Source organism: Engystomops pustulosus, chromosome 8 (assembly GCF_040894005.1).
Source record: "Engystomops pustulosus chromosome 8, aEngPut4.maternal, whole genome shotgun sequence".
In the NCBI taxonomy this organism is placed as follows: Eukaryota; Metazoa; Chordata; class Amphibia; order Anura; family Leptodactylidae; genus Engystomops; species Engystomops pustulosus.
This window is the reverse complement of record NC_092418.1, coordinates 87,514,497-87,539,022: the sequence shown is the minus strand read 5'-3', so window position 1 is coordinate 87,539,022 and position 24,526 is coordinate 87,514,497. Positions and strand designations below refer to the sequence as shown.

Genomic DNA, 24,526 nt, shown 5'->3' with positions numbered 1-24,526 from the left:
CCGGAGCTGACGTCCCGGTCCCGGCGCCGCTGTCGGAGCCCCAGCAGGGACCCTCCCGCCTCTTCACTGAAGCGCCCCGCTAGGGCAGAGAATCGGCCGGCGAGGAATCCGAACCCGCGGGCGGGACTGGGATCGCAGAGTGGGACGACAGTCAGCACCCCGGCCACCCGCGATCGTCGAGGAGAGGCCTCCAGAACGGCCCGCCAGCCTGCTGATGTGCCGAGCAGTGGTGGAGCTCGGCGTGCTGCGGGAGGAGAGAGGCCAGCTGTGTCGCCGCGATCAAGTGGATCCGGGGGTCGGCCTTCCAGGACGCCGGCAGCTAACGCTGCGCAGGTAGCACGTCGCCCTGGAGGTGGTGAGCGAGGACACGCGGGCCGCAGGAGTGACCAACCGGAAGTGGCAGCCCGTCGGCCATCTTGCGAATGGCAGCTGGAAGAGGAGGTTCCGGAAACGGGGGAAGGGAGGTGGAGCCCCTCCCCTTGTGACGACAGCGATGACATCTTCCGGGATGTCGACGGAGGCGAGGGGCGGTCCCCGCCTCTCGAGCAGAATTGGCCGCAGGAGGCTGAAGAGGACGAGCAGACGGAGCGGCGGCCGCGGTCGGCGGTGGCCTGCTCTCGGGCGACTGGATCAATGCCAAGAACGGGCTCAGTGGTTGGGAGCCCTGGATCGTCGGCAGTTCCACGAGGAGGATCGGCCCTGCATGCTACGCCCGCTGCGGCCGGAGCCGCGGCGCGGTCAGGTGAGGTAACCACCCATGCAGGCAGCGTGTTAGCCGGGGGTGGGAATTTTTCTAGGGATAGTTTACAGCGTTTGTTGCTTAGTGTACAGGAGGTATTGGGATCAGGGCAGGATGCGGTGGCGGATTCCCCGGTAGCTGTATGGAGAGACCCAGGGTGCCCTGAAGGGAGAGAGTTAGCGGTAGTCCCGGTAGTAGCCAACAGGGATAATAGGGAGCCGCCTGCTTCAGCAGTGGCCGCTCCTAGTGCCACGGTTGAGGATGTCCGCATGGCTGACAAGGCGCGTTGTGAAGTATATATTTGCTATGCTGGCCCTTTGGGTTCTCACTTGAAGCTAGAGGTTAGGGAGAAGATTTGGCGGGGGGAATACGTAGAGATATTTTCCTGGTTATGGTACGACGAACAATTTCGTCAACGGAAGGCCATCCGCCCATCGCTCGGCTGGGAGCAGAAAGATATCAATCTTTGGATGGGATTGATATCAGCCCCGCGGTCCGGACAGTCCTTTCGGGAGTCATTCGGGGGCTTTGGAGGGCCCTCAACCCGTCCGGCAGTTGCAGGGAAGGGTTGCTGTTGGCAATTCAACGAGGGTCATTGCAAGTTCGGCAATGACTGTCACTTCAGACACTAATGTTCCGGTTGCGGGGGGGCGCATGGTTTGTCCAGATGTTTTAGGAAGGGAAAAGGAAAGCTGGGGGAGATTGAAGCGAAGAGGGGCGACTCCAGTGAGGGTGGAAAGGATGCGTCAGTATCTAGAAGCGTACCCAGACAGGGGGGTAGCGGGGTTTCTCACTGAAGGTTTTAGTACCGGATTTCCCATCCCGTGCATGTCCGCAAGGGCAAAAGGTGAACCACTTAATTTGGCTTCAGCTAGGTCTCATCCGGAGGTGGTGGGGGCCAAATTGAGTAAGGAAGTTGAGTTAGGCCGGATGGCAGGCCCCTTTTGTTCTCCTCCGTTAGAGGAATTATGGGTGTCACCATTGGGAGTTGTCCCCAAGAAGGAGCCTAATAAGTTTCGGCTCATTCATCATCTGTCCCACCCCTATGGTGGTTCGGTGAATGATGGGATAGCTGAGGAGCTGTGTACTGTTTCTTATACCTCTTTTGATGCAGCACTGGGTTGGGTCAGACGTTATGGGAAGGGGGCCCTGATGGCGAAAACAGACGTGGAGTCTGCCTTTCGTCTCTTGCCGGTGCACCCGGATAGTTTTAAGTTTTTGGGCTGCAAGTGGGGGGATCAGTATTTTGTGGATTTGTGCCTTCCCATGGGGTGTTCAGTTTCATGTGCCTATTTTGAGAAGTTTAGCTGTTTCGTTGAGTGGGTGGTTAAGAGGGAGGCAAAAGTGCAGTCAGTGCTGCATTATTTAGATGACTTTCTGTTGATTGGCCCGCCATCGTCGTGGGTGTGTTCACTGTTGCTGCAAACTATGGAGCGGGTTGCCAAGAGCTTTGGCATCCCTTTAGCTCCAGATAAGACTGAGGGCCCCTGCACCGAGCTCAAGTTTTTGGGGATTGTCATAGATTCAGTTAGAATGGAATCTAGATTGCCCGAGGATAAGTTGCAGGAGATTCGGAGGGAGGTTCGTGATGGGTGCCGCTCGCGGAAAATAAGGCTGCGAGATTTGCAATCATTGATAGGTCGTTTGAATTTTGCTTGCAGGGTTATGCCTATGGGGAGGGTTTTCTGCAGAAGGTTGGCTATGGCTACGGCTGGTGTGCGTCACCCAGACCATTTTGTCACTTTGTCGGCTGATCTGCGGGCAGATTTGAGGGTTTGGGATGAGTTTTTGGGCAAGTACAATGGGAGATCTGTGTTTCAGGAGAGGCCAGTGTCCAACGGCGAGTTGGAGTTGTATACGGACGCGGCTGGTGGTTGCGGGTTTGGCATCTATTTTCAGGGTGAATGGTGTGCTGAGGGTTGGCCGGCTTCGTGGATAGAGAAGGGCTTTGTGTCTAATTTAGCATTACTTGAGTTATTCCCGATTTTGGTTGCGACTGTGGTATGGGGAGAGAGACTAAGGGATAAGAAAGTGCGTTTTCACTGTGACAATCTTGGGGTTGTTCAGGCGATTAACAGCCAAACCGCTAATTCTCCACCGGTGGTAAAGGTTCTGCGGCAGTTAGTGTTGAGGGGATTGGAGCTGAATTCGCATTTTGTTTCGGTTCATGTACCGGGCGTGAATAATAATGTGGCCGACGCTTTGTCTCGTTTTCAGTGGGAGCGGTTTCGAGAACTGGTGCCGGATGTCGAGGATCGGGGGCACGCCTGTCCAGGGCACTTGTGGAATCTGGTTTGAGTGTGGGCTTGGATTTGGTAAGGTATTCGGTGTGTGATGCTACGTGGGCTGCGTACAACGGCATTTGGAGTGAATGGGAAGGCTTGGTGAGTGCGTTAGGCCAGGTCCGAAGTAGGTTAGCATGGGAGTCAGCTTTACTTTTTTGGATTGGGGATTCTTTTGATGGTGGCAGCTCGGCTTCAGCTATAGCCAAACGGATGTCAGCCGTAGCATTTTGGTTCAAGTTTCGAGGGTTAGTTGATTATACGAAGTCTTTTGTGGTTCGTCAGGCTGTGAAGGGCTTTAAAAGATTGAGAGTTGTCAGGGACGCTAGGAAACCAGTTACATTTTCTTTGTTAGGAGATTTGGTGGGGGTTTTAAGGGAGCTGTGCTGGTCAGATTTTGAAGTGATTTTATTTAAGGTAGCATTTATTTTGGCTTTCTTTGGAGCTTTTCGCATTTCTGAGCTAGTAGCGCCTAGTCGGAAAACGCCGGGTGGGTTATTGGTGACTAACGTTCGGGTGGAGGATAGAGTGATTATTTGTTTTCTGCCCAGATCTAAAACGGATCAGGCTGGAAAGGGGGCAGCTGTACGGCTGGCTTCCCTGGATGGCTCCGCGCTGTGTCCGGTGGCTAATGTTGTAGAATTTTTGAAGGAAAGACCGGAGGTGTCAGGGCCTTTGTTAGTGCATTCTGATGGGTCATTCTTGTCTCGGTTCCAGTTTGCCACTATTTTTCGTAAAGCCTTAGGCAGGTTAGGTTTGGAGCCGAGGGCATACAGTTCCCATTCGTTCCGGATAGGGGAAGCCACCGAGGCTTCTAGGTGGGGGTTGAGTAAGGAGCTGATTAAGCGTTTGGGAAGATGGGAATCGGAAAGGTTCCGCCTTTATGTTCGCCCACACCTGGTGGGTTAATAAGGGGGAGCATCATTACAACGGTTCTTTATGTTTGTTTATTGTTTTTCAGGTTCGGATCCGTGTTTACTGTGGATAGCCGGTCATTCCTTTGTACATTGGGGAGCTTTAAGAGCAGACGTACGGCCAGCAGGAAGGCAGCTTGGCTTTGCAGCGTCTGAGGTACAGGTGCGGTGGATAGGACGGAGGGGATTGTTGTGGTCCCGTTTGTTGCCAGAGATTCAATTTCGAGTTGGGCTGGATAGGCCACCTAATATATTAGTTATTCATGCTGGGGGTAATGATATGGGGATCAGGTCATCGTGGGCCCTATTGCGTGACATTAAGTTAGACCTATTGCGTTTGTGGACTACTTTCCCGGGCATATTAATTGTGTGGTCTGATATTGTTCCACGCTCCAAATGGCGGCATGCGCGCTCGGTTAAGAGAATTAATAAAGCAAGGATTAAGGTGAACAAGAAGGTGGGCAAATTTGTAGCGCGGAATGGGGGTATTGTGGTCCATCACAGTGAGCTAGAGGAGGGTGGCAACATGTATCTTAGGGATGATGGGGTTCATTTAACCGATGTGGGTTTAGATTTGTGGCTTCTGGACGTGCAAGAAGGAATTGATAGAGCCCTTGGAGTGTGGAGAGCGGCGGCGTGTAAGTGAGTTACACTCGCCACTTTGGCAGGGGAGGAGGGGGCTCTCGAAGGCAAGGCGTTTTAAAGTAGAGAACTTGGAATTAGGATTCCAGTTCTTGGGAATGTAAGTTTACAGTTAAGCTGGGATAAGCACCCAGCAGGTTGGATATATTCCTGCGGGCAAGGACCCCAGGATGGGTTTTAGGTCTTCAACAAGGGGTGCCCGCAGGTTTGGTGATCGACGACCGCAGACAAGTTGAGACCTGGGGAACAATGTTCAGGGAAAGCGCCTTCGAGGACCCCTCCAATTTTTTCCTTTCCTGTAAAATAAATAAAGTTGGCCGCTGTGGCCTTTTTCTTCCACCTATGATGGAGTAATGGTGTTTATTTAATGAGGTGGAAATGGGGAATTTTCATGGGATATTATTACCGCAGCGGCAGTTTTACTGTCCCTAAGTCAAGTAAGCGATGGAAGGGAACGCAGTGTAATGGAATCAGCTCATGACAAGGGGAGTGAATAAGCGGAGTTGTTGGGTAGATCACACAGAGTTTAGATGGGAGGGGGATTGTTTATGTTAGAGCAGGTGAGTACGTGCAGGGAGGTGGGACATATGATTTAAGAATCATAACTTGAATCAAGTACTCACCATTTTGGCTGGAGAACGCTGACCAGAAAGTTTTTCCCACCCGCCCGCCCTAATTGTAAGGTTGCTTGTGTTGAGGTTTACAAAAAAAAAAAAAATAATAATAGAAGAATTTTGTTGTATTTATGATCACTATGTTTTATTTGTCGCAGCGGCAGGGGAGGAGGGGGCTCTCGAAGGCAAGGCGTTTTAAAGTAGAGAACTTGGAATTAGGATTCCAGTTCTTGGGAATGTAAGTTTACAGTTAAGCTGGGATAAGCACCCAGCAGGTTGGATATATTCCTGCGGGCAAGGACCCCAGGATGGGTTTTAGGTCTTCAACAAGGGGTGCCCGCAGGTTTGGTGATCGACGACCGCAGGCAAGTTGAGACCGGGGGAACAATGTTCAGGGAAAGCGCCTTCGAGGACCCCTCCAATTTTTTCCTTTCCTGTAAAATAAATAAAGTTGGCCGCTGTGGCCTTTTTCTTCCACCTATGATGGAGTAATGGTGTTTATTTAATGAGGTGGAAATGGGGAATTTTCATGGGATATTATTACCGCAGCGGCAGTTTCACTGTCCCTAAGTCATGCATACAGTGGCCTTAATAGACCAAAAAAGCCTTCTGAAAATGTTGGCATATTTCAAGAGGTCTATGGGGCACATTTACTTACCGATCCAGCAGCAGGTTCTCTGACGCTGATTCGGGACCGGACAGGATTCAATAAGGTAGTGTGCCCGATGTCCACCAGGTGTCGCTGCTGCGCTGAAGTCCGTTGGAGTTCACTATCCTATCCTGGGTGCAGGTAAGTGCGTGTCAAGCGACACATTTTGTAAAAAAAATTCCGCGGTTTTTGCGAATCCGCCGGGTTTTCTGACGGCCATGCCCCCGATTTCCGTCGCATGCATGCCGGCGCCGATGCGGCACAATCTGATCACGTGTGCCAAAAACCCGGTGCAATTCAGGGAATATTCGGGAAATCCGACGAAAAATAGCGATTCGAGCCCTTAGTAAATGACCCCCTATGTGTCAAAATCTCAAATTTTGACCATAAATTAATTTGTTGGACTAGAATAATTCTCCTAGACCTACTTCACTTTTTTTTTTAAGTATTTATTGAGTAATTATGTGAGAAGATTTGACTATATATGATATAAAATATAACTTTTATTAATATTTCAGATAAAAATGAGGTATTTTACCATGTGTAGCCCTCAACCATAAAAGTACAAAAAAGTGTGTATTAGAGCCTCTTTATTCCCTAGTCCTGCTTAACCCACTCAACAATCAAGCTGAGGCTATACTGCTGCAATATATCTGACAGTGGAGGAGTCTAAACACTAGTGGCCTGGCCTTTGTGGAAAAGCACTATCCCTAGCTACTACTACCTAAGATTTACAACTGTTTGCAGACAACTCTCCTAACACTATTATTTCTAATATTGTTAGGAGAGTTAAGGTTACCTTGTTCTGCTATATTAATAAAATGTATATGTTATATCCTTTACACTCAAATCTTTCTATGTAATTACTCAGTGAATGGAAGTGAACAAGCTACATCACCCTAAGCTCAGAGAATTGCTTTTTTTTTTTAAGTAAATTCAATTAATACTTCACCAGCTTTGTTCCACCATGATCCTAATAAGAAAAAAATGTTAAAGAATTTATGATGGTGGACTCCCACGCTTACGTGGCCCTAGCATTATTTTACTACGAAGAACAGTTTCTTTACTTCGGGAGCTCAGGCATCTCTCAGAAAAATAACCTAATGAGCCGGAGGCATTCTAGCCTATGTCACCGGAACACCTCTTGGCTCTGTCGACTAATTATATGTGCACACCCCCCTCACAGAAGTTGAACCTGGTCCTGCCCGGTGGTTTGGAGACAGACAGTGACATCACTGGTGTCATGGTCCAGCTGTGTGCAGATCAGCGGGCAGGTGGACAGGAAGGTTCAACTTCAGAGAGTTGGATGTGCATATATAATTAGTCTCTAGAGCCAAGAGACGCACCAGTGACATAGGCTCATTAGCATTTTTTGTGTTCTTTTCCTAAGGCCCGTTCCACACTTGCGAGTGTGATGCGATGAACTTGCATCACACTCGCAACGCATGCTGCTGGGAACGCACGGCCGAACGCTGCACCGCGGGAGTGAACTCAGCATGTCAGTGTTCCTGAAGTTAAAAAAAACCCTGTTCTTCAAAGTAGAAAAAACAATGGCCACATAAGTGTTGTTAGTCTATTATCAGAAATTCTGATGGTAGATGTCCTTTATGAAAACTCATGAGCTCTCCCTAGAGATTTGATTTTTTTTTTATTTAAAGGGGTTTCAAATTTTTTGGCATACCCATAAATATACCATAAATGTTTGATAGATGTGGTTTGCACCTTACCTTTCCTGCTCCCTCCCGCTACATGTGCGAAAATTTTCTTTACCCTCTTTAATTGGTGATACCTTTTATTGACTAATAATAAAAAGGGTGATGACAATTTCAAGCTTTCGAGACTACACAGGTCTCTTCGTTACACATATGCCATGCATGATGAAGAGATCTAAGTAGTTTCGAAGGCTTACAATGGTCATCATCCTTTTTAGTTAGCCAATAAAAGACATCACCATGTGAGGACTCAACTTTCATCTACGGTATTTAACCATTGGATAACACAGAGGGGCACATTTACTAAGGGTCCGCACACCGCATTTCCGTAGGATTTCCCCACTATTTCCGATTTGCGCAGCATTTAACAGGGGTTTTTGGTGCACGCGATCGGATTTTGGCGCAATCGCACCGACTTTCATGCAACACAAATCAGGGGGCGTGGCCGTCGGACAACCTGACTGATTCGGACTAAGCGCAGGATTTAAAATTCTAATTGTGTCACAAGACATGCACTCATATACACTGGGAAGAAGAAGGTGAACTCCGGCGGACATGAGCGTGGAAGCGACACATGCAGGGTATCGAGCGCACAATCTTGGTGAATCGCGCTGGACTTCATCCTCGTTGGACAGTCCGGATCAAGGATCGCGACAGCACCGGGTAAGTAAATGTTCCCCAAAATCTTTTAGCTTCACCCTCTTTGTGAGTCCTGCAAGGAAACCTGTATATAGTGTAGCTTGTTAAATGCCATTGTCTAACATTGGAATACCCCTTTGAGTTGGTTTCATATTGTTAGATACAAGTTCAGTGGAAGAGTTTGTCTCTCTGTAATATAGGAGATTATTTACAACTTGCTGTTCCCAGCTTGTTGCACTACAAGAGATGGAAGGGATATTTCGGACCACTGGGATTCCCTTAGGTCTCTACAGCAAGCACAATGTGGGTCTGGATAAAAAGATTTTCTTGATGATCCAGTGATTGGAAAGAAATGGAAAACAATCATACATCACAGGGTGTTATATAGCATGAAGGCACAGTAACACACAGATGAGGGCTGTGTGCCTGGTACAATGGCAGAGCCTCACAGTTGTGTCCCCACTGTATTTGATGCATTAATTATGAATGATATTGAGCTTGGAAGACAACTCACTGGTGACTCAATGTCCTCCAGAAGCAGCACAGAGCAGCGTTCACACTTCAGCAACGTCTGAGCCCGATGCATAATTTTCTTGACAACTTTCTCCAGGTCTGTTTGTTCCTCAAACAGGTCATTCACCACCTCCAGCAAAGCCTGCATGACATGACGAAATGTCTCAGTGACGCTGATGGAACAATATTAAGGCCTTCATGTACATTAATTACACATTGCACCGTCCTATTTATGGGGATGTCACCATGAATTACTGCTTTATAATAAAAAAAACTATAACAATATCATGCAGAATACCTATTGCTACATCATTTCAAACGATTGTCTTTGTAGTTAAGAGGAATCTGCCGCCAGGTTTATGTTGCCTTATCTGAGGGCATTTACAAGAAATCTACAAGAAAATTCCTTCATATTGACAAGTAAATGCCATATTACTATAATAAGGGGATCTGTCAAAATATAGATGACACTATCAGCATAAACATAACAATTTTACAATTTGTTCAATCTACAGGCTGCATATTATAGAGCAGGAGTAGCTGAGCAGATTCAGCATGTTATAGAGCAGGAGGAGATGAGCAGATTGTGCATTGTCCTATCTGAAGGAAGCATGTTATAGAACAGGAGTAGCTGAGCAGATTATACAAAGTATACTACTTGAAGGCAGAATGTTATAGAGCAGGAGGATCTGAGCAGATTATACAAAGTATCCTACCTGAAGGCACCATGTTATAAAGCAGGAGGGGCTGAGCAGATTATGCAGTGTCCTATCTGAAGGCAGCATGTTATAGAACAGGAGGAGCTGAGCAGATTACACAAAGTAAACTACTTGGAGGCATAATGTTATAGAGCAGGAGGAGCTTAGCATTGTGCAGTGTCCTGTCTGAAAACAGCATGATATAGAGCAGGAGGATCAAAGCATATTGTGCAGTGTTCTATCTGAGGGCAGCATGATATACAGCAGGAGCTGAGCAGATTGTACATAGTGTACTACCAGCAGGCAACATGTTATAGAGCATGATGATCTAAGCAGATTACACGGAGTGCTATACCTGAACGCAGCATGTCATTGAGCAAGAGGTGCTGAGCAGATTGTGCACAGTGTCCTATCTAAAGGCAGTGTGGTATAGAGCAGGAGGAGCTGAACATTTGAGTCTGATGAGCTCCTCTGCTCTACATCAGGTTTACAGGAAAATGGAACAAAAATCCACATAGAACCACAAAAACTCACCCTGCTCCTGTCATACTCTTTTCTTGAGGCAGAAAACAGTTGTGCATTGGATATGGCAATGCCACAGAATGGAAGGTACATCTGCATAACCTAGCAAAGACAAACAAGGAAATATTAAAGATGTGATGCATATGCAGGACAGACATGCCTGAGGCCCTTCCTATATTTTAGTGCTGCAGCATGTTTGTATTGTACCCACATTCACGCACCAGTACTACTATCCCCTATATGAGCCGAACATAAGTTGTAATCATAATCAGGACTCTAAAACGACATAAAATGCATTCAGCAATGAATTAAGGAGATATTCAACTTAATAAAAATGTTACAAAGTAACAATACAGGCAGTCCCCGGGTTACATACAAGATAGGGTCCGGAGGTTTGTTCTTAAGTTGAATTTGTATGTAAGTCGGAACTGTATATTTTATAATTGACAAATTTGTTTTCTTTTGTCCCAGTGACAATTGGAGTTTCAACATGTTTGCTGTAATTAGACCAAGGATTATGATTATTGCAGTCTGGGACTATAGTATCATCCAGAGAGCTTCACCAGAGGTCAAAGTGAGCAGAGGGGTCTGTCTGTAACTATGGGTCGTCTGTAAATCGGGCGTCCTTAAGTAGGGGACCGTCTGTATACATAATAGCCTTTACACCCCTCACTTCTCCCTTCTACCACTTTACAGCCCCCTCCCTACTAATATTAATGGTTTAGCTATGAAGTCCTTATACCGACATGTAATGTTACAGTCACGTAGACTGAAATGAAGCTGTCAGATAAGCAGCAGATTTGCTAGTGTATGACATTCTGCTGCTTGCAATGTATCTGAAAGCATGTTGGCTGTAGAAGTCAAGTGCTCCAATCTGGTTAATAGAAACCTATGATAAAAAGAATCGTTTGCCCAAAATCCAGGCAAATCCATGTCAAACCAAAAAAAGAATAATTAGCCATTTCCTTGTATGATTCATCAATATTTCAAAAATAGTAGTCACTTATAGAGCAATATGGGGCGTCTGATTTTAATCTTGGATAAGTCTCCCAGGCAGGGCAATTTAAAGGGGTTGGCAACACATACAAACATTACACGTGTAAGTACAAGACACTAATAGGGTCTACCAACGTAAAAGCGCAGAAAAAGCATAATACAACGGGAACAAGGTACAGAATTTACATAGAATACAAAAATTGGGTTCCCAGCACTTGTGATAAAACTTCTTGTCTTCTTGTCTATTTAAACATATTGGGGGTCATTTACTAAGGGCCCGATTCGCGTTTTCCCGACGTGTTACCCGAATATTTCCGATTTGCGCCGATTGTACCTGAATTGCCCCGGGTTTTTGGCGCACGCGATCGGAATTTGGCGCATCGGCGCCGGTATGCACGCGACAAAAATCGGGGGGCGTGGCCGAACGAAAACCCGACGTATTCGGAAAAACCGCCGCATTTAAAAAAAAATTGTGTCGCGAAAATTTCACTCACCTTCATCCTGGATAGGCCGGTGTATTTCGAGGCATTCCAGCGGACTTCAGCGCAGCAGCGCCACCTGGTGGACGGCGGAGGAACTGCTTTGATGAATCCCGGCCGGACCCGAATCCAGTGCAGAGAACGCGCCACTGGATCGCGAACGGACCGGGTAAGTAAATCTGCCCCATTATGACCAACATAGAGAAAAATGGCAGGCACAATACTGCACAATACCGCGGTCTACGGCTAAACTTCTTTTAAATGGATTGTTAGGAAATCGTCTTATTGCTGTTAGATGAATTGAAAATGATCCTTTGTGACCTAATGGCTTCACCCATGTAATAAATAGTTCTCCACTTTGTATCTCTAGTATTTAATCCTTGATAGCCCTATGTATGTACCGTATTTTTCGGACTATAAGGTCCACAAAAAAATCCTTTGATTTTCCCAGAAATCAAAGGTGCGCCTTATAGTGAAGTGCACCTTGTTATGAACCATACTTACAGACAACAGCTGCCTTGAACTGTGCACAGGTCTGCCGCCTGCTGGTCATTCATCCTTATAATCAGGTGCGCCTTATAATCCGGTGCGAAAAATACGGTAAAACATTTTTGATTTCCAAGTGCAGTGTTGATGAACCTACGGCACTGATGCCAGAGGTGGCACTCAGGGCCATTATCCCAGCACAGAATTCGCCAGACAGGTTGAGTGACTCAAGGCCTGCTCCTGAAGTCGTGGATAGCCTAGTATGTACTGCACACTTCCAGGACGTCCCCACTGTATGATGAGCAAGGAGGTGTGAAAAGGGCTGGATTATTATTGGCGCTCCAGCCCCACAATTCTTCCTTAGAAATACTACAATGACCATTCGAACTTCCCCTCTTTCTTTCAACTATATTAGTGTCCTCAAGATGCCAATACGATTGAAAGCTGTGCCAAAGCAAAAAGCAGTACGTTGCCGATCAAATTCCTGTGTTTGCACTTTGTGATAAATAAGGAGGTTTTTGGCTGTAGTTTGGGCATTCGGTTTCTAAAAAGTTCACTAGCCTGCCCTAGTGAAAGAGTCCTTTCCCCTTCCAGAACTATTCTGACTCTGCATTGATTTCTGGGTAAACTTTGCTTAAGTAAAATATAATCTGTTGAGCTGTTTTAGACATTTCAATATCCATCTTAAAAAAAACACTCCTTTATAGCGTTAAGGGAACTTGATAACATCTTGTGGCCCAGTTTTTTTTTTTTCATTTTCATTTTACCAGCCTCAGGGAGTTGTTCCCTTTGCTTGTAAACAACATCTGTGCCTTGAAATTTGCATCATTGTTTCACCACATTTTTCTGAGCCACATCCTGATGAAAATGACAGACATAAATAATAGAGAATCATAAAGTTAATGGGTGAAGTTGAAGTTGACAGATAAAACTTTAATAAGTGAGGGAGATGAGTCACACAGTGTCTGGTACACCGCGGAGCAGGAGAAGCAACGGGCCGTTCACCTTACTTACAGAGAGTCAAGGTTGTTGTCAAATGCTGTAACTTTTAGTTTCAGTGGATATGGGTGATGCTAACATTTGTGAAGAAAAATTGAATATCATCGTGGTATCAAGCAAATAGGATACTTACAGTATGGGAAGCTTAAAGAGGTTTTCCCAAGAAGCAAGCTAGTCCCTATCCACAGGATAGGGCCTAACTTGCTGAGTAGTGGGGGTCTCAGTGATGGGACCCCCACAGATCACGAGAACAGGGTGTGATATACTCCTGTCGCACCCTAAGATGACTGATGCAACCAGTCGCGCATGGGCGGGCTGCACAATTCATGCCTATGGATCTGACGGAGATTGCCGATTAAGGTGCTTGGCAATCTCCATCAGCTCCTTCCCGTGGGGGTCCCATCACTGATATTCCCACCGATCAGCAAGTGGGGCAACCTTATCTGGATTTTTTAGGTCTATCTGGATAACATTAGACCTATGTTCATGCTTATGAAGGCACCATTGTAGTGGCGAAGATGGGCAACTGAACCCTTTAGATGTTCCAATCAATGACAACCATGGCATTTAGTTGGTTAGGCAAAAAGAAGCATTAATGAGCTGCTATGGCAGCCAATAGGCCCAACTGGACTTCAACTGCCTGCTTTATTAGCCAATAGGGCACAGACAAATAAATTGGTTTAATTAAAAAAAAATTATTCTCCCACTTTCTCATTACAATTCTTTATTTGTTAAAATAATAAAATAAAAATAACCATAAGATATTTGGTATCACCAACAATTCAGACATTTAATTCCATTATTTATCCTGAATAGATAATAGCATAAAAAGCAACCTAAAACATAATATAAAAATGCTGTGCTTATCTCCAAGTGGCACATACCACAGAAATGTAATGAATAGAGATGAGCGAACATGCTCGTCCGAGCTTGATGCTCGGTCGAGCATTAGGGTACTCGAAACTGCTCGTTGCTCGGACGAATACTTCGCCCGCTCGAGAAAATGGCAGCTCCCGCCGTTTTGCTTTTTGGCGGCCAGAAACAGAGCCAATCACAAGCCAGGAGACTCTGCACTCCACCCAGCATGACGTGGTACCCTTACACGTCGATAGCAGTGGTTGGCTGGCCAGATCAGGTGACCCTGGGATAGACTAGCCGCTGCCCGCGCTGCTCGGATCATTCTGTGTCTGGATGCCGCTAGGGAGAGAGCTGCTGCTGGTCAGGGAAAGCGTTAGGGTGTTCTATTAGCTTACTGTTAGGCAGGAGTGATTCTCAAAGAACCCAACAGCCCTTCTTAGGGCTACAATAACGTTCTACTTTTTTTATTTTAATTTGCATCTAGTACCATTTTGTGAGGAATTAGCAGGGGGACTTGCTACCGTTGTGTTTAGCTCTTAGTGGCACACATATCCATAGCAAAGACCGAAGTGGGAAAATTTAGTAGGGGTTGGATTTCAATTAGGCACTAACTCAGTGTCATCTCATCTGGCATAGTAGTGTGCTTTGATACTTGGCTAGAAAATAGCCATAGGAGAATACAAAGAGCTTACTTACGCATACAGTAGCGTTCTATATATTTGATTTCTGGTTGATCTGCTGGTGGCTGTACTTTCTGCAGTGCATGTACTAGCCAATTCTGAGCAATTTGTAGTGAGACTTGCGACCGCTGTGTTCTGCGCTTAGTGACGCACATATCCATAGCAAAGACCGAAGTGGGAAAATTTAGTAGGGGTTGGATTTCAATTAGACACTAACTCAGTGTCATCTCATCTGGCATAGTAGTGTGCTTTGATACTTGGCTAGAAAATAGCCATAGGAGAATACAAAGAGCTTACTTACGCATACAGTAGCGTTCTATATATTTGATTTCTGGTTGATCTGCTGGTGGCTGTACTTTCTGCAGTGCATGTACTAGCCAATTCTGAGCAATTTGTAGTGAGACTTGCGACCGCTGTGTTCTGCGCTTAGTGACGCACATATCCATAGCAAAGACCGAAGTGGGAAAATTTAGTAGGGGTTGGATTTCAATTAGACACTAACTCAGTGTCATCTCATCTGGCATAGTAGTGTGCTTTGATACTTGGCTAGAAAATAGCCATAGGAGAATACAAAGAGCTTACTTACGCATACAGTAGCGTTCTATATATTTGATTTCTGGTTGATCTGCTGGTGGCTGTACTTTCTGCAGTGCATGTACTAGCCAATTCTGAGCAATTTGTAGTGAGACTTGCGACCGCTGTGTTCTGCGCTTAGTGACGCACATATCCATAGCAAAGACCGAAGTGGGAAAATTTAGTAGGGGTTGGATTTCAATTAGGCACTAACTCAGTGTCATCTCATCTGGCATAGTAGTGTGCTTTGATACTTGGCTAGAAAATAGCCATAGGAGAATACAAAGAGCTTACTTACGCATACAGTAGCGTTCTATATATTTGATTTCTGGTTGATCTGCTGGTGGCTGTACTTTCTGCAGTGCATGTACTAGCCAATTCTGAGCAATTTGTAGTGAGACTTGCGACCGCTGTGTTCTGCGCTTAGTGACGCACATATCCATAGCAAAGACCGAAGTGGGAAAATTTAGTAGGGGTTGGATTTCAATTAGGCACTAACTCAGTGTCATCTCATCTGGCATAGTAGTGTGCTTTGATACTTGGCTAGAAAATAGCCATAGGAGAATACAAAGAGCTTACTTACGCATACAGTAGCGTTCTATATATTTGATTTCTGGTTGATCTGCTGGTGGCTGTACTTTCTGCAGTGCATGTACTAGCCAATTCTGAGCAATTTGTAGTGAGACTTGCGACCGCTGTGTTCTGCGCTTAGTGACGCACATATCCATAGCAAAGACCGAAGTGGGAAAATTTAGTAGGGGTTGGATTTCAATTAGGCACTAACTCAGTGTCATCTCATCTGGCATAGTAGTGTGCTTTGATACTTGGCTAGAAAATAGCCATAGCAATAGGATAGCATTGTTTGGTTTTAAAAACTCAAAAAAAAACAAAAAACACAAAAAAAAAAAAAACACAAAAAAAACCATAAAAAAGTAAAAAAAAAAATAAAGTTATAACTCTCATTTTAAAAATGTTTAACCCGAGGGCTAGGGGTAGAGGACGAGGGCGGGGACGTGGGCGTCCAACTACTGCAGGGGTCAGAGGCTGTGGTCCTGGGCGGGGTGAGACACCACCTGCTGATGAGGGAGCAGGGGAACGCCGCAGAGCTACACTCCCTAGGTTCATGTCTGAAGTTACTGGGACTCGTGGTAGAGCACTGTTGAGGCCAGAACAGTGCGAACAGGTGATGTCGTGGATTGCTGACAATGCTTCGAGCAATTTGTCCACCACCAGTCAGTCTTCCACGCAGTCCACCCATGTCACCGAAATCGCCACTCCTCCAGCTCCTGCACCACAGCCTCCTCCCCCCCAGTCTGCCCCCTCCCAGGAAAATTTGGCATTTGAACCGGCATACTCTGAGGAACTGTTTTCTGGACCCTTCCCACAGTCACAAACCACTTGTCCGGTTGCTGCTGAGCAATTTTCCGATGCCCAGGTTTTCCAACAGTCACAGTCTGTGGGTGATGATGACCTTCTTGACGTAGTGGAAGTGTGTAAAGAGGTGTCCGACGATGAGGAGACACGGTTGTCAGACAGTGGGGAAGTTGTTGTCAGGGCAGGAAGTCCGATGGGGGAGCAGACTGAGGGATCGGAGGATGATGAGGTGACAGACCCAAGCTGGGTTGAGAGGCCGGGTGAACACAGTGCTTCTGAGACGGAGGAGAGTCCTCGACCAGAACAGGTTGGAAGAGGCAGTGGTGGGGCCAGACGGAGAGGCAGGGCCAGAGCTGGTGCATCAGCGCCAAATGTGTCAACTAGTGAAGCTCCCGTGGCGAGGGCTCCTGCGGCGAGGGCTAGATCTTCAGAAGTCTGGAGGTTCTTTAAGGAAACACCGGATGACCGACGGACTGTGGTGTGCAACATTTGCCAAACCAGGCTCAGCAGGGGTTCCACCACTACTAGCTTAACTACCACCAGTATGCGCAGGCATATGAATGCTAAACACCCCACTCAGTGGCAACAAGCCCGTTCACCTCCGGCCGTGCACACCACTGCTCCTTCCCCTGTGTCAGCTGCTAGTCAGCCCCCTGCCCAGGACCCTGCCACAAAAACCCCGTCGTCGCCTCCACGATCCTCCACAGCATCCACCAGCGTTCAGCTCTCCATACCCCAGACGCTGGAGCGGAAACGCAAATATAGTGCAACCCACCCGCACGCCCAAGCCCTTAATGTGCACATCTCCAGATTGCTTAGCCTGGAGATGCTGCCCTATAGGCTAGTAGAGACCGAGGCCTTTCGCAACCTCATGGCGGCGGCCGCCCCTCGGTATTCGGTCCCCAGCCGCCACTACTTTTCCCGATGTGCCGTCCCAGCCCTGCACCAGCACGTGTCAGACAACATCATCCGTGCCCTGACCAACGCCGTTTCTGACAAGGTCCACCTGACCACGGACACGTGGATGAGTGCTGCCGGGCAGGGCCACTATATATCGCTGACGGCACATTGGGTTAACTTGGTGGAGGCTGGGACCGAGTCTGACACTGGGGCTGCTCATATACTGCCGACGCCGAGGATTGCGGGGCCTACCTCGGTCCAGGTGTTTCAGGCCTACTATGCCTCCTCCTCCTCCCACCCCTCCTCCACCTCCTCCTCCGAACTACCATCCGTGGGCACGGCGCCATCAGTCGGTAGCTCTAGGCACAGCAGCAGTGCCGTCGCTAAGCGACAGCAGGCGGTGCTCAAACTGCTGAGCCTAGGCGACAAAAGGCACACCGCCCAAGAGCTATTACAGGGCATCACGGCGCAGACTGATCTGTGGCTGGCACCGCTGAACCTCAAGCCGGGAATGGTTGTGTGTGACAACGGCCGTAACCTGGTGGCGGCTCTGCAACTCGGCAGACTGACACATGTGCCATGCCTGGCCCATGTGTTAAATCTGATAGTTCAGCGTTTCCTCAAGACATACCCCAATCTGTCTGATTTGCTCACGAAGGTGCGCCGCATCTGTGCGCATTTCAGGAAGTCCAGCCCAGATGCTGCCACTCTCAGGGCAGCGCAGCGCCGCCTCCAACTGCCCGCTCACCGACTGTTGTGCGACGTGCCCACGAGGTGGAATTCAACACTGACCATGTTATCCAGAGTTTACCAGCAGCGCAGAGCGATTGTAGACTGCCAGATGTCAACTTCCACCAGAACTGGTAGTCAGGTCAGTCAGCTTCCTCAAGTCTACAATGAGGAGTGGACGTGGATGTCTGATATCTGTCAGGTGCTGAGTAACTTTGAGGAGTCAACACAGATGGTCAGTGGCGATGCCGCCATCATCAGCCTCACCATCCCGCTGCTTGGCCTGTTGAAAAACTCTCTGGTCAGCATGAAGTCGGAAGCTTTGCGCTCGTCACAAGAGACAGGGGAAGAATATTCCCTTGTTGATAGCCAAAGCACCCTCAGGTCTGTTTCTCAGCGCATATCGGAGGAGGTGGAGGTGGAGGAGGATGAGGAGGAAGAGGAGGAGAATGTTGGTGAGACACAAGAGGGGACCATTGTTGAGTCCTTTACTGTTCAGCGTGTATGGGCAGAAGAAGAGGAGTTGGAGGAGTTGGAGGAGGAGGAAATGGACAGTCAGGCCAGTGAGGGGAGTGAATTCTTACGCGTTGGTACTCTGGCGCATATGGCAGATTTCATGCTAGGCTGCCTATCCCGTGACCCTCGCGTTCAAAGAATTTATTCCAGCACCGATTACTGGGTGTTCACTCTCCTGGACCCACGGTACAAGCAAAATCTTTCCACTCTCATCCCTGCAGAGGAAAGGAGTGTGAGAATGCATGAATACCAGCAGGCCCTGGTGCACAAGCTGAAACAGTATTTCCCTTCTGACAGCGCTAGCGGCAGAGTGCGTAGTTCTGCGGGACAAGTAGCGAGGGAGAGTAGGCGAGCAGGCAGCTTGTCCAGCACTGGCAAGGGTACGCTTTACAAGGCTTTTGCCAGCTTTATGTCACCCCAGCAAGACACTGTCACCTGTCCCCAGTCTCGGCAGAGTAGGGCTGATCTTTACAGAAAGATGGTGAGGGAGTACGTAGCTGACCATACCATCGTCCTAAATGATCACACAGCTCCCTACAACTACTGGGTTTCAAAGCTGGACATGTGGCACGAACTGGCGCTGTACGCCTTGGAGGTTCTTGCCTGCCCTGCCGCTAGCGTCTTGTCCGAGCGGGTTTTCAGTGCAGCTGGTGGCATCATCACCGATAAGCATACACGCCTGTCGACTGACAGCGCTGACAGGCTGACGCTTATTAAAATGAATAAAGGCTGGATTTCTCAGAATTTCCAATCTCCACCAGGTGAAGGAAGCTCAACCTGAATAATTGATCCACTCCTCCTCCTCCTCCTCATTTTCCTCCTTCTCCTCCTCTTTGTACAGTAAAGCAGAGGAAAATGGCTATTTTTTGACAGGGCCCACTGGCTCTTGCTATAGTACTTCATGCATTTAATTTTTCTGGAGGGCCACCTACCCGGTCCTCTGTTTGAAACAATTTTTGTGAGTGCCACATACAGGCACTCAATCTATTCCATTTTACTGCAGGGCCACCTACCTGCTCCTCTGGTTTGAAACATTTTTGTGACTGCCACATACAGGCACTCAATCTATTCCATTTTACTGGAGGGCCACCTACCTGCTCCTCTGGTTTGAAAAATTTTTGGGACTGCCACATACAGGCACTCAATCTATTCCATTTTACTGCAGGGCCACCTACCTGCTCCTCTGGTTTGAAACATTTTTGGGACTGCCACATACAGGCACTCAATCTATTCCATTTTACTGGAGGGCCACCTACCTGCTCCTCTGGTTTGAAAAATGTTTGGGACTGCCACATACAGGCACTATCCAAATTAAATTGTCTCCATAGCAGCCTCCACACGTTGTCTCCATTGCTACCTCCAAAAGTCGTCCATATAGCTGCCTCCATACATCGTCCCTTTATCAAACGAGGTGTGTCAGGCAGAAATTTGGGTTGTTTTCATGGATTCCACATCAAAGTTGTTAACTTTGTCGCCACCCTGCTGTGTTATCCACAAAATATACTGGCAAACTTTTACCATTTAGGGATATTATTTCAGCGCTTCTTGCGCATCTGTTTACATTCCCCTCACCCGGCATATCCTAAACTTATAAGAACGCTACTACACTTGATCTTATACAAAAGGTTCTTAGAAGTGCTGTTTGGGGAGTAGCCTAGAGACAGGGGCTTGAATTGGCGAAAGCTCGCCTGGCAGCGGAGCGCCAGCTCCATGCGCATCATGCGCTTCTTGCGCATCTGTTTACATTCCCCTCACCCGGCATATCCTAAACTTATAAGAACGCTACTACACTTGATCTTATACAAAAGGTTCTTAGAAGTGCTGTTTGGGGAGTAGCCTAGAGACAGGGGCTTGAATTGGCGAAAGCTCGCCTGGCAGCGGAGCGCCAGCTCCATGCGCATCATGCGCTTCTTGCGCATCTGTTTACATTCCCCTCACCCGCCATATCCCAAACTTATAAGAACGCTACTACACTTAACTTGGTGCAGGCTGGGACCGAGTCTGACCCTGGGGCTGGTCATATACTGCCGACGCAGAGAATTGCGGGGCCTACCTCGGTCCAGGTCTCAAAGGCCTACTATACCTCCTCCCACCCCTCCTCCACCTCCTCCTCCTCCGAATTACCATCCGTGGGCATGGCGCCATCAGTCGGTAGCTCTAGGCACAGCAGCAGTGCCGTCGCTAAGCGACAGCAGGCGGTGCTGAAACTGCTGAGCCTAGGCGATAAAAGGCACACCGCCCAAGAGCTATTACAGGGCATTCCACATCAAAGTTGTTAACTTTGTCGCCACCCTGCTGTGTAATCCACAAAATATACTTGCAAACTTTTACCATTTAGGGATATTATTTCAGCGCTTCTTGCGCATCTGTTTACATTCCCCTCACCCGCCATATCCTAAACTTATAAGAACGCTACTACACTTGATCTTATACAAAAGGTTCTTAGAAGTGCTGTTTGGGGAGTAGCCTAGAGACAGGGGCTTGGATTGGCAAAAGCTCGCCTGGCTGCAGAGCGCCAGCTCCATCCCAAGATCCAACTAACATAGTTGCAGCACCTTTAATCTACTACTAGTTCACTGCCTCCATAATAATAATAATAATAATCTTTATTTATATAGCGTCATCATATTCTGTAGCGCTTTACAAATCATAGGAAACAAATACAAATGTAATGTAACAGAGCACAACATTTGTATGGAACAACAGGAGTGAGGTCCCTGCTCGCCAGAGCTTACGGTTTATGAAGATGATGGGGTAACACGAGGTAAAAGAATATTTAATGGTCAAGCCATTCTTCTTAGGGAATAGAAAAAAATATAATAAATGGAATTGCTGTCGCTTGAACCACTCAGCCGTCATCTTATATACCAGGTCCAGGGTGAATGGGACTGCAGAGAAGTCTGGTGCCTGTTGGTTGCTGGATAAAAGATGGGAGGACGACACAGGACGGGTTAGTAGAAGAGTTAAAACTTCATGCAGTTAATGAGTGTTATAGGCTTGCCTAAAGAAATGGGTTTTAAGAGCACGTTTGAAACTTTGGAGGTTAGGTATTAGTCTGATAGTCCAGGGCAGAGCATTCCATAGAATTGGTGCAGCTCTAGAGAAGTCTTGGAGACGCGAGTGGGAGGTCCGCACTAGGGTAGAGGTTAATCTAAGATCACTGGCGGATCTAAGAGCACGGGTTGGGCGATAGACTGAGATAAGAGAGGAGAGGTAGGGGGGTGCAGCATTATACAGAGCTTTATGGATGAGGGTTATTATTATTTTAAACTGTATTCGAAAGGAGACTGGCAGCCAGTGCAGCGACTGGCATGAACTGTAAGCATACATGGTCCCCTTATCAAACGAGCTGTGTCAGGCAGAATTTTGGGTTGTTTTCATGGCTTCCATGTTAACTTTGTCGCCACCCTGCTGTGTAATCCACAAAATATACTGGCAAACTTTTATCATGTACCGATATTATTTGAGCGCTTCTTGCTCACCTCCTTTGGTTCCTCTCTGACACCCATTGGTTTGAAGCCTGAGTCCAATTAGGGTATGTCGCCATGCCACTCTCTAGCCTGCTGCCGCTGCCTCTGCCTCTGCATGCCGTCCCCTATAGTGTCAGGGTCAATTATTGGATGTTTTACATGCTATCTAGCTTCATTCTGTCACTCTGTCATGGCCATGCTGTTGCCCATAATTTCGGCATAATGGTGCGATTAAGCAGCCTCAGAGGCATCCATGCATGCTGCCCCTGCTGTTTCCTGTCCATTTCCGTGGTGTTTCCATCCTTTTCTGAGGTTCCCAGGTGTTTGGCCAAGCTTCCCTGTGCAGAGCCTTGGTCCCCTTGAAAAATGCTCGAGTCTCCCATTGACTTCAATGGGGTTCGTTATTCGAGACGAGCACTCGAGCATCGGGAAAAGTTCGTCTCGAATAACGAGTACCCGAGCATTTTAGTGTTCGCTCATCTCTAGTAATGAAACAATATTTACAAATCATCTCACAAAATAGCAAGCCATGTAATAACTATTAATGGAAAAAAAGTTATGACTTACAGAAAGTGGTACTGCAAAAACAGATGATTTTTTAAGTGTTTGCAAACTACAAAAAGTGCAAAAAAATATGCTAAAATTAAAATGCCAGAAAATGTGGGGAATTTGTTAAAATTAAGTTAAAGGGAACCTGTCACCGGGGACCTAATTTTCACTAAAGACAGACTCCAGAAGCCTATTATACCTGGATTGCAAAGATATCTTTCTCTAAGCATTTGCATTATAATATAATTTGGTGTTTTTATTTACCTTGCACCCTGACAGAATCCTCTGTTAAGTCCAAGGGGTGGACTTTAGTTTGCATGCATTTAAAGGACACCTGTCATCAGGTCTGTGTCACCTCTACCTGTTGGAGCAGCTCACAAGGATCCATCCCAGCCTTTATCTTATTATTTCATACATTAATCATTATAAAATCATCTATTCTTTATTATGTAAATGAGACTGGTCACATGGTCAGAGGCAGTGATGTCACTCCTGTAACCCCTCCCCTCTCCTCCCCCTGCTCATGTCTGTGTGTAATGTATAGTAAAGCATTGCTAGTGTGTGTGCTGCATCTGCTGCATCCTCCTAATACACAGAGACACAGACATCAGCTACACATGAATCTGACATGTGCTGCTATAACATGGCTGCCTCCCAGAGCTGTTGTATCTCTCCTATACACACACAGGCTGCAGGGGGCGTGGCCACCAGCAAGCACATGGAGCAGCCTTTACAACATTATACAGGCTGTCAGTCATGCACTGGGGTGTGGCTGTGCCTCCCACTCATGAATAAGCTGGACAGCATGAATATGCTAATGACTCATTGGCATCTCACAGGTCATTTGCATAAAGCTTTAGGACCTCATTGCTTAGGTTTACAGGCATGTAGAGGGACAATGAAGGGATAGAGGCAATGCTCTTTAATGGCAGTTTATGAAAATCTATTTAGATTAGGGGGGTTATTTTGCATGATGGGTTCTCTTTAAAAGAAAACACATGACTTGTTTGTGCTGCTAATTCCTCAGCTCTCATCCCCCACCTTTGTGCTCCTCTACAGTTCCTCCCTCCCCCACTGATATTAGCTCACTGTAAGCTCTGTTCCGTTGAGTGAAGAAGCAGTAAAGAGGAGCTGTACATGAGCACAAAGGTGTGTACTGAGAGCTTAAGAGTGAGCAGCACAGACCATTCACTTTTTTAAAAAAATTCATCCAAACCAGAGCCAACCCTGGCACTTAGCAGAGGATTCTGTCAGAGTGCATGGTAAGTAAAAACACACAGTTATATTGAAATGCAAGTGCTTAGAAAAGGCAGAAAGACATCTTTTCAATGCAGGTGTGATGGGCTAGTGCAATCTGTTTTTAGTGAAAATTATGTCCCTGGTTAAAGGTTCCCTTTAATTTAGCCAATAAACTAACTAAAATAACCTCAAATGAACACCAAAAGAAATTAAAAATTGTCTTACATTAAACAGGTTACAGCAGGGCCGGATTAAGGTTGGTGGGGGCCCCTGGGCGCAAAATATGGTGGGGCCCCCATTAAATGTAGTCCAGACAGGGAACAGATATCGCTATACAAAGGCCCCCAGCAATCACTATATACAGCCCCCCAGCAATCACTATATACAGCCCCCCAGCAATCACTATATACAGCTCCCCCAGCAATCACTATATACAGCCCCCCAGCAATCACTATATACAGCCCCCCAGCAATCACTGTATACAGCTCCCCCAGCAATCACTATATACAGCTCCCCCAGCAATCACTATATACAGCCCCCCAGCAATCACTGTATACAGCTCCCCCAGCAATCACTATATACAGCTCCCCCAGCAATCACTATATACAGCTCCCCCAGCAATCACTATATACAGCCCCCCAGCAATCACTATATACAGCCCCCCAGCAATCACTATATACAGCCCCCAGCAATCAATATATACAGCCCCCAGCAATCACTGTATACAGCTTCCAGTAATCACTATATACAGCCT

At 47.0% G+C, this 24,526-nt stretch overlaps 1 protein-coding gene across 2 annotated transcripts in view; it reads right to left on the bottom strand.

The window, feature by feature from the left end:
* PDE11A (phosphodiesterase 11A) overlaps positions 1–24,526 on the bottom strand; it is a 372,295-nt gene that overhangs the window by 181,268 nt on the left and 166,501 nt on the right. For both annotated transcript variants that reach the window (XR_011849439.1, XM_072121624.1), the window contains exons 3-4: positions 9,937–10,026; positions 8,706–8,846 (exon numbers count right to left, since the gene is read on the bottom strand). Coding sequence is in view for 1 of the 2 variants with exons in the window: in XM_072121624.1 (XP_071977725.1) it covers positions 8,706–8,846; positions 9,937–10,026 (231 nt within the window). In the remaining variant the exon portion in view is untranslated. The remainder of the gene's footprint in view (positions 1–8,705; positions 8,847–9,936; positions 10,027–24,526) is intronic.